This window comes from Sebastes fasciatus, chromosome 12, assembly GCF_043250625.1.
Source record: "Sebastes fasciatus isolate fSebFas1 chromosome 12, fSebFas1.pri, whole genome shotgun sequence".
NCBI lineage: Eukaryota > Metazoa > Chordata > Actinopteri > Perciformes > Sebastidae > Sebastes > Sebastes fasciatus.
Window position 1 is genome coordinate 1,303,988 of NC_133806.1, and position 10,331 is coordinate 1,314,318.

A 10,331-nucleotide genomic window follows, 5' to 3' on the forward strand; every position below is an offset into this window, starting at 1 on the left:
TCTAGAGAGACGAGCCCGTCTGAAGCAGTTTGAACTCTCTTCATTAGAACACTATTCCCTGTTTACTGGGAGCAGAGAAAGCGGTTTCACTGTTTAAAAATCCAAAGAGGTCTCGTGGGAAAACACACAACAGACCCATTGCAACATCACACATGTGTGTTCCTCCCCGCTGTCCCCCCCGCCGTCCTCACTCTAACCACAATGACAATCCTTTGAGTAAACAGCCGTAGTCCCGAACGGAAGACCAGACTAGCTCTGATTGTACAAGCTGAAGCAGCAGCGTCTGGAATTCATAGAAATCGTTGCCGTGTGTCACAAATACAATGTTGGCAGCGGATGTGACGGGTAAGCAGCGGTTACCATAGTAACAGTAACTTTACCTGGACATTTCCTCCTCTTCACTAGGCAGTCTTTGATCTCTGAGATCTCAGGGCAGGGGTCGCCGAAGGGTGACGGGTACTGGAGGACCTGCCGCGTGCGGGTCTCCTGGCCCCGCTTGAACCCGCAGGTTCTACCGGACCGAGAGCAGGGGCTCCACTCGCTCCACTCGCCCACCATGCAGTGCACTGACGGGGGGGAAAAGTGAGACGGAGAAGTGAGGCAGAGAAAGTGTGAAGCCATTCATGGGCCTCCCCTATCATCATGCACCCGATTAGACTGTTATCCGGCCATTAAATAGACGTTATCGGTCGCTATAAGCACCATAGATGTGGGTCAATAGGGGCCTACTACACCTACTACGTTGTAAAGTCAAAGTGAAACTTAAAGCAACACGTTCTAACATGTAAAACTGAATGAAACGTTAAAATAACTATGTTTCAAAAGGGAAAACAAAGACAACTACACATTAATGGTTTCACACTGGATGCAAACCCTGGTCTCAAAACCCTCTGTCTATAATTACTACGGTCGCTAGAGGTCGCCGGTCGTGTTCTTTTATACCTTCTTTTGGTGATCTACCATGTGAATAGATGATAAAACCTCCTAGTGGGTGTAGTAGGCCCTTTTTTACCCACATCTATGGTGCTTTTAGCGACCGATAACGCCTATTTAATAGCCTGATAACAGTCTCATCTGAGGTGTGACACACACTCTCTGGACTGACCTTGCGTTGTGCACTCCATGAGTTTGTCGTTGGGCTCGTAGTCCTCTGGACAGACATGGTGGCACCGCCCGCTGAGCTCGTACAGGCCTGGCCGGCACCGCGTACATGCCTCACCGTTCACACACACCTCACACTCTGCAGGGCACCCTGCAAACACACAACAGTACAGTTACGTATCTCTGAATGGACCGATTGAACACATGAACATGTTTTATGTGTGTTTCATCTCCAAATTGTTCGGTATACTCTGCATGGCTAATGTGGGATAAATACAAGGTGATGGGGTAAACCCCATGTTTTGATCCCTGTCCATGATAAGTATGAGCTGTAAACACTCACTGGGGACACACTCCCTCTGCGGGTCGCTGCGGACCAGCCCCTCGGCGCAGTTCTCCTGGCACTTCCCCAGGTGAAGGTAGAATCCCGCTCGGCAGCGTGTGCAGAAGTTCTTGTTGAAGCAGGAGTCGCACTCCGACCTGCACTCTGACAGAAAAGCACAGACCCACCGCCAGCGTTTATTTAAACTGTACACGTTATCGTGTGTGTCCTGCGTGTTAAATATACAGGGTGTCAGTGTGTGTGTGTCTCACTGGGGATACAGTCAGGAATAAAGACCACTGCAATTATGTCTTATATGATTTTAAGTAAAGCAACTCTTGGTTTAATTAAATGTCACCAAAAGGAAACATGCTTAAGTGAGTACATACTGTATGTATATTATACATAATGTTTGTATACATAATGCCGTATTACACAGGCAGGTCTTGAAAATGTTGCTTGTAAAGAAGGGAGGACATATATTTGGACTTCTTGTGCTTGTCACATGTAAGTAAAACCACATTTAACTCAGGACACGGCTGAGATACTTTTCCGTGTGTTTTTATGAGAGAAGATTATATTTAACAGTTAATTACACAGAAGCCAGAAACCTACAGACTTGTGTTCATTTAAATCTAGAACATGAAATGCCAGGAATATTTTCATTAATATTCTGCGATATAAATACGGTTGGTCGCTCGTCGTGGCTTACTTGTGCAGGTGTTTCTTTCTGGCGAGCGTGTGCCGTAAAAGCCCGGAGGACAGGAAGTCATGCACACCCCGATCTGCTTCATCCCAATCCTCTCCAGATGCATGAAGAAGCGCGGCTTGCAGGACAGGCAGCCATTGTAGTCAGAGCAGGTCAGACAGCCACCCTGCTGGCACCCTGAGCTCACACCAGAGATCTCTGTTGACAGGAGCAGGGGGGGGGGGTTAGGTATGAATATCACCAAATTACTTTTTGGGCATTTTAAACTATGAAAGTGGAATTTATCCTAACGGATCGCTTGCTAGATATGCTCCAGTTTAGTGAGATCGCAGCATTTGATGAGCCCCAGTGGTCCAGTTCAATGCTGTAAGAGGTAATACCATCCTCTTATTGTAAGCTCATAGAAGGAGTTCACCTTTCTGTTGGTGCCGAGGACGGATACAGTGACCTTCAGGTAGCTTCTCTGTTAAACTGTAATTCATTTAGTATCACAAAATATAAGGAAGGAAATATAATGTACATATATCATTGTGCTCGTTTTTTTCCAGCTACAGACACAAATGTAATGTAATTTCATTAGTGTATAATCACGTGAAACTAAGAATCATTTTGTTTCTGTTAGCTTAGAATGAGTCCTTCATGTCTATATAGGGAGCTCTTCATGTTGCTCCTCCATGTTTCTACAGTAGCCCAGAACGGATAAACCAAACTCTGCTCTGGAGAGAGACTTTCACGTTGTTTATGTTACCTGAAGGCCACCGTAGTTCTCAACACGCTTGTGAATCTGCGGTAACGTGAGCCGTAGAGTGTTAAACCGTGGTACCGCCAGCCGCCGTCTGACTTCTGTTGCTCCTAGAGTAGTGTTATTATGGTATGGATGGCCTCCGATCGAGGTGAACGGCGTTACCACGGTTTTGAACTCGGCGGCTCACGTAACTGCAGTCTGGGAAAGAGAGGAGTGAGCGGGGGGGACTCAGTTGGTTGCGATCTGAAACCACACCACTAGATGCCGCCACATCCTCCCTTTAAGTCCTAGACAATAAGACACCAAGTGGTTAAATTCATAACTTTTTTCTTTTTTCATAGCTTTACTAAATCCAACTTTTTCTATCTTTTCATCCCGTTCATACCACCCTCTTTAACCCTCTTTAACCCTCTTTAACCCTCTTTAACCCTCTTTAACCTCTTAAGTTGTCTTCCCGTCGACCGTGCAACTTTTGTCCGGTCGAGAAAAGATCTAGTCTGGTTTGACTGTTTATAAAGCATACAGTATAAACTATCACCAAATTCTGTGTTTCACCTTTTTGGCCAACTTCATCCTTAATTATTAAGTTTTACACGTTTTGGGGAGAAATTAAGGTTAATAAACCCAATTACCGTGAAATTATACCTAATTTTTTAGTAAAAAAAAGCAGATAATATGATTTTTTTTTACAATTTTGACCCAGGAAGACCACAGATGCTATAGATTTGAATAAAACACCTACAATTCAACGAAAGTAGTGGTCAATAAATATCATCCATGTTATTTTGGGGCAATTAGATTAAAGAAATCCATATTTATGATATAATGAAGTTTGAAAACGGGTGAAATTTGCCCCGAGGACAACAGGAGCGTTAACACGTATTCTTATATCTAAAACTTTCCTCTCGCTACCTAAAACAACCAAAGAACAGAGAATAACACCCGTTGTACCGACAACTGCTTGTAAAATAAAGTTCCTCCTACTGATGTCTGCACAGAGTACACTGGAAAATATATTTTTTTATTAATGTATTAATGTTTTTTATTGTTGTTATGGTGCCGTGCACGAATCAGGATCAGGTTGATAAGTTCAACCCAGATTGGTGAAGTTATGAAGGTTTATCTCTCAGGTCAGACTGTCCTGTAGCACCACTGTGTTTTTTAAGTATTGAAATATTTCAGGTTATAGTCAGGTTTAATTGTCAGCTGTTTTGTGGATGGTTATTATTTCACATGCAGTATCATATAGAACTAATCACCTACTGTCTCAGCTGTTTATACGTTGTTTACAACCCTGTTTATGTACATACTGTAAGTGTTTAGTTTATGTTTATATATTTTACAGTCGGGTTTTCATCCCCCACTCTTCACTAGTTTGTGGGATGATTCACCAGACTGTGTCTGCCGTGGATGAAAGCTCTGGTTGTAGGTTTTAATCATTTTAATTGTATGTTGACAATTTGTCACAGACGTGTTTAATGTCTCTCAAGTTACAGCCTGTTTATTTATCCAGAAATCTAAAGAGTATAAAAAGTTAAAGTCTTGAAGAAGTAATCGTATTAGAGAAGGAGAAATACAGTCAGTGCAGTCGGTTTCCTGTAAACAGCTTGTGTATCATCCTTTTCAGTATCTGATTGCACTTAGTGGACACAAACAGCAACAAAGAGGGTTCTGCTGGTTGGTTGGGGATGTGTGTATATATGTTCTGGAAGAAAGCCACCAGCAGGTTCCATGATGTTGGGCAGTTCAGAGAGGATGCTTTTAGCTTCTGGTCCCGATGTTTAACAGTATACTCTCAGGGACACGCATGTTACAGCCGATACTTATATATAGGAGCGACACCTGTGACATAGAGTCAATATGTAGGCAACAGACATGAGAGAAGTTCCATGTCTTACATACTTGTGCACCCATGCTGCATCGGTACTCCGTTCCCAAAGATATTGATTGGAAACTGTTCTAGTAGTCTCACATGGAAGGCAAATCAAAAGCAACCCCTGCAAGCGTCCAAGGAATTGGTTTTCCTCTCCAGCCTTGGCATCTCATGCCACTGCTATAACGCTGGCTGGCCCTCTTCCTTCTCCTCCGAGCTCGAGGGGTTTGGCTGACAGTTCGCCATAGATCACGGACACTTTGTTTGAAATATCTCGACAATCTTTACAACTGCTGTCCATTTGCCCACATGTGTTCCTGCCAAGCTGCCCCTGATTCACACAAGTCTAAAGACACAGGAATTTGGCCTTGCCCTAGCACTCGCACCAACAAAACCTCAGTTGGACTTGCATAACATACCAACAAAGTCACATATGAATAAACACACTCACGTGCCTGCACACACGCAAACACAGATGGTTTCGCGGAGAAAATAGAACCGTGCAACAAAATAGAAATAACGTGAAAAAAAGTGCTGCTTAAGTGTTGAATGTGTTCTTTATAGGACTCATCACACTTTATAATCCTATGTTTAGTTTGAAATCAAGACCTACATCCGCCCGTCTTCATCCTCCCCTGAGCTCACCTGATAAACTATATAATACAGTATATAGAACTCCCACTGTTAGCACCCACACGCCTTCATTTCTGGATGCATCATCACACACAGGAAGCTCGGAGCTCGGGTTCAGTCTCTGCACGGTAATTTTGGCCCATTGACTCTATGGTCATTGACTCCCAAACCACTCTTACCCCCTTCCTTCCCTCTGAAGTCTGTACTCGTTCACCCCTTCACCAACTAATCCCTCCATCCTCCCTGATATCTCAGGAAGTGTTAGATATCTGCATCTTTGGCGGAGGTTTAGATTCTTAGAAGCACTTGTCAATTAAAGCTGCAGCTGGTAACTTTGAGCAAATATGATAAGAAGTTATTTTTATAAAACGGTCACTATATCCTGACGGTGGATGAGACAGATAATCTGAAAAAAGTCATGCTCCTCTCCCTCATCCTAGTGCTCTTAATGGCATTTGCAAGATTTCAACGTGCCTGAAGGAAAACAACTCCTCGGCTCTGATTGGTCAGCCTGGTCTCACAGCAAAGCGTGTGATAAACCGGCTGGCCTGTCCACCTGAAGAAAGAGTCAGTGTCACGTTTTGTGTTGCCGATACGTGAATATTACTCGCCTGCTTGAAGGTGCAGTGTTTAGTAATGACGTTTGTCATGTGTTGTGTGACAGAAGTATAACCTCAGAGTTAGTTACGTCGTATATAGAGTGAGAAAGACCGCTGATTGTGGCCGGTGGGGAGCTGCAGGGGTCAAACAAACACAGGACTTTCAAGCGGGAGACCGGTGTTTTGTTTTGTAAGTTACGTTAATGACGTTTGTCACATGTTTTCTGCACTGACGTTACGTTGTTTCCGTACTTGTTTTACTTAGTATACGTACTTGTTTTATTTAGTTTACGTACTTGTTTTACTTAGTATACGTACTTGTTTTATTTAGTATACGTACTTGTTTTATTTAGTTTACGTACTTGTTTTATTTAGTTTACGTACTTGTTTTACTTAGTATACGTACTCGTTTTAAGCCCAACCATCTCAACCTAACTAAATGGTTTTCTTTCCTGAACCTAAGTCAGTGGTTTTGTTGCCCCCTGCTGGTACTGCATGTTAATCCAGGCATGTAATATTCACGTCTCTGTGAGGCAAAACGTGACCTCTGGTGGACAGACGGGTCTTTTACACGCTTTGGGGTGATGCTCGGCTCTGATTGGTTGTTTTCCTTGAACCACGTTAAAATCTTGTAAATGCCATCAGACGCCCAGGAGCCCAGGAGGACACAGAGGAACATGATTCACAGATTATCTGTCTCATGCACTACTGTCAGGATATAGTGACCATTTTATTTTAAAATAACTTCTTATCATATTTACTCAAAGTTTCCGACTGCAGCTTTAATCGGTACTGAGTCAGTCTGGAAAGGCAGAACGTAGAACGTGAACTAAACCTTCAGTGTGGACAGAAAATAATGGATGCTTTAGTGCTGCCATCTCACAACTGAATTACATCATGGCTGCGTATGCTGTATGTTTTATCTTTTTCAGTCCATAAAACACATTTTCAGCATCTCATATTGAACAAAAAGCAATAGATACTAATTTTAAAATTTTAAAATTTCTTTAAAAGCACATTGTTAACACTGTTTTCTGATTCTCAGTAGATATCTGGTGTCATTATATGTCACTTTGTTGCAGTTTAAATAAGACCTCTAGTAGCTGTTTCACCCTGCTGAGCAGTTCTTCAGGTCTGATCTGACCTACACTGAACAGAGCTGCCACCCCGGGACCTCTTTAAAACTACACAATAAACACACAGTTAACCCCAGATGCTGCAACTCCCTGCTGCGTTCTGTTTTTAAATGTCCACTTTGGTGGTCATAAGGGAAGAAATGACAACAGAAGCGGTCCTGGTCCGGTTTACAGATCTGAGCTGTGTGACTAAATGTGAAGAGATGTAGAGAGAGGCTTCAGCTCCAGGTGGCAGGGATAAAAACATCACTTGGAAGGTCTGTTATTGTGGATCACCGACAGTTCTCGGCCACGCTGGCAAGCGATACGTGGAATATTCCAGTTGTCACTGCATGCTCTTCCCTAACAGACTTAGTCACGGAGCACATCTGGAGACCCTCACTGATAAAAGTGTGCGTAGGAAGAATAGAAAAATATACTTTATTAATACTTATTTCACAGTGTCATGGAAAAAAGGCTGGCCGTAGCTCAGGAGAGGAGACATAATGTTGGACCTCGGGGAGATATATGGGAGATGAAATACCATCAGGCTTGAGTGTTTTCAGTGTGGAACATCTCTGGATGGGTGGGGGGGGGGGTTATGGAGCCTACTGTCAAGTTTGCATTAACTCAGATTTTGAACAGTAACAAGAACAAGATGGGACATGATTTAAAATTATGATACTGAGTTCTGTGAATATGTGATCTGGGCCAACATCAGGAGAAACTTTTCCTCTTGAGTTCCAGAATGACTTCACTACTTACTTCACTACTTACTTCACTACATATGTGGACTAAAGCTGTGAATATCTCTGTGAGCAGTGATCAGGCCTGCAGCAGCAGCAGCAGCAGCAGCAGCAGCAGCAGCAGCTCACTCCTCCTCCTCCTCCGAGCCTGAAGGCTGCTCCTCTGACCGCTAGAGAGCGACGGGAACCAGGAGACTGTGCGTAAAGAGGAGCTGCTGCAGGCTTCAGGTGACCAGGCAGAGCAGTTCATTCATCAAAGGAAACATAGTAAAAGTGGACTAAAAATGACTCCTGAAGGTCTCCTGGGTGGACCAGACAACCACAGAGCTGATAGGCTGCAGTATGCTGCTGGAACTTCATCATAACTGACCCATTTTATACCAGCAATTTAGTATGTTTGAGTGCGTAATGCAGACTGTAGAGATAATAGATCTATTATACTGAATAGATTTAATGATAAATAATAATTACTCAAATCAGAAAAAAATTTAGTTTTGATTTTAAATGATATAATGGAGAGAAAACAACATTTATTTAGTCACATCTAGAAAAACTCACATCAGAGGAACATCAGAGGAACATCAGAGGAACATTGTCCAGTGTTCCTCTGATGTTCCTCTGATGTGTAGGATTGTTTAGTGACCTACTGGTACACATTTACCAAACTGACCAAATCATGTCATTCATTTAGATATTTAGTGAATATTGGATTTTCAGTTTTGTTAGTAAAAGATGTAGAATGTAGTCTGGAGACCTTTGCGTAAAACAGGCTGATAAATGCTGAATTAAAATAATAAAAAAGGAACATGATGAGTGTGTGTGTGTGTGTGTGTGTGTGTGTGTGTGTGTGTGTGTGTGTGTGTGCGCGCACACTGCACACTGAACCTACTCACGTTTCTGCTGCCGGTGCTGACAACCAGTGTAATCCATGCAGTGGTGCAAGATGATCAACACAAAGGAGATCAGTTGTAATTGCATAGTAGCCCAGAGGTGAGACTCGTAAAGCCAATGTCAAAGTTCACCAAGTCACCAAGTCACTAGTTGGATAAGATTCCGTGTTCAGACGGAGGCAGAGGAGGCTGGAGGGTGGAGGCTGGAGGTTGGAGGTGGAGGCTGGAGGTGGAGGGTGTTGGGTGGAGGCTGGAGGCTGGAGGGTGTTGGGTGAAGACTGTAGGGTGGAAGTGGAGGCTGGAGGGTGGAGGGTGGAGGGTGGAGGGTGTTGGGTGGAGGCTGGAGGTGGAGGCTGGAGGGTGTTGGGAGGAGGCTGGATGCTGGAGGGTGGAGGCTGGAGGTGGAGGTGGAGGCTAGAGGGTGGAGGTAATTCAGGTAATTCCTTAGACACAGCGGGACCCCCAGCTGTGTGGTGATATGTGGTGGTGGTAGTGAACGGTGGCCCAATGATGCCTGGGCCGCTTAGACTGTAACATCCTGGAGAGGATCTTCAGATGAGCCCAGACCGAGTCAGGGATCCGTTATCCGGGCTGGGAGGAACAACATGCCAAACAAACAAAACCAAACAAACAAATCCGGTGTGCGCAGCAGGACAGTAAAATCAAGCATCAGTGGAGGTCAAAAAGAATTATCATTTATGATTCACATGACTCTCTGAAAGTTTGAGATGTAATTTCCATGTGCAGAACTCCAGATGGACCTTCTTCCTCCTCCTGGTCTCTCTCTCTGAGTGGAGATGTGGAGATGCTCCGTGCGTCCTGGTCCGGACCGGTCCGGTGCGTCCTGGAGACTCTGATGTGCCAGACGCGCTTAGGCTCTCCGCTTCATCTCAGCATCAGCAGCTAAAACAGTAAAAACCCAGCAGAGGACCAACACTAGTGATGGAAAACAGATCTGTGAGTTGAAGGTTTCTAGTTCTCTTGGCTGATAAACACGCGCACCTCCTCTCTGCTCGCTGTCCGCGCGCAACTGAACCAAAGTAGATCAGCTCTGTGAGTGCAGGACTCATTCACTCTCCTCCTCCTCCTCCTCCTCCTCCTCCTCCTCCTGCTGCTGCTGCTGCTGCCGGCCGGCTGATGACTACAGACCTCTGCTGTCTCTCTCTCTCTCTCTCTCTCTCTCTCTCTTATGAGCTCCAAAGTTTATTTAGAGGACAGAGAGAAAGAGAGAGACAGAGAGAGATACAAAGAGAGAGAGAGAGACTTTTTGGTTTAGATGAATGTGATCTGCAGCTTCTCTCTGATTCCTGTCTGACTTTGAGCTCACTACACTGTTAATAATTTCCCAGTAAAATACCAGTAAAGAACTGGCAGCAGGGTTGCCTTTATGTTACTGTAAAATTAACATTATTATACTGTCGCTGAAATGTACAGCTCATTTACAGCTCAAATTGTTTTTTATTAATTTCACAGTTCATTTACTGTTTAAAGATACATTAGAGCTGTTTTCCACCTTTCTTTTACATTATATTACTGATTTGTTTTAATGCAATATTTATTTTTTACATACATTTTAATAAATATTATTTTTTGCCTAG

The 10,331-nt window shown here is 43.8% G+C and overlaps 1 protein-coding gene across 1 annotated transcript in view; it reads right to left on the minus strand.

Moving 5' to 3' along the window:
• rspo3 (R-spondin 3) overlaps positions 1–9,209 on the minus strand; it is a 17,932-nt gene extending 8,723 nt beyond the window's left edge. Inside the window, exons 1-5 of the mRNA XM_074652517.1 lie at positions 8,737–9,209; positions 2,136–2,330; positions 1,445–1,588; positions 1,106–1,252; positions 381–566 (exon numbers count right to left, since the gene is read on the minus strand). Of these exons, the coding sequence (XP_074508618.1) occupies positions 381–566; positions 1,106–1,252; positions 1,445–1,588; positions 2,136–2,330; positions 8,737–8,821 (757 nt within the window). The 5' untranslated portion in view covers positions 8,822–9,209. The remainder of the gene's footprint in view (positions 1–380; positions 567–1,105; positions 1,253–1,444; positions 1,589–2,135; positions 2,331–8,736) is intronic.
• Between the last annotated feature and the right edge of the window lie 1,122 nt (positions 9,210–10,331).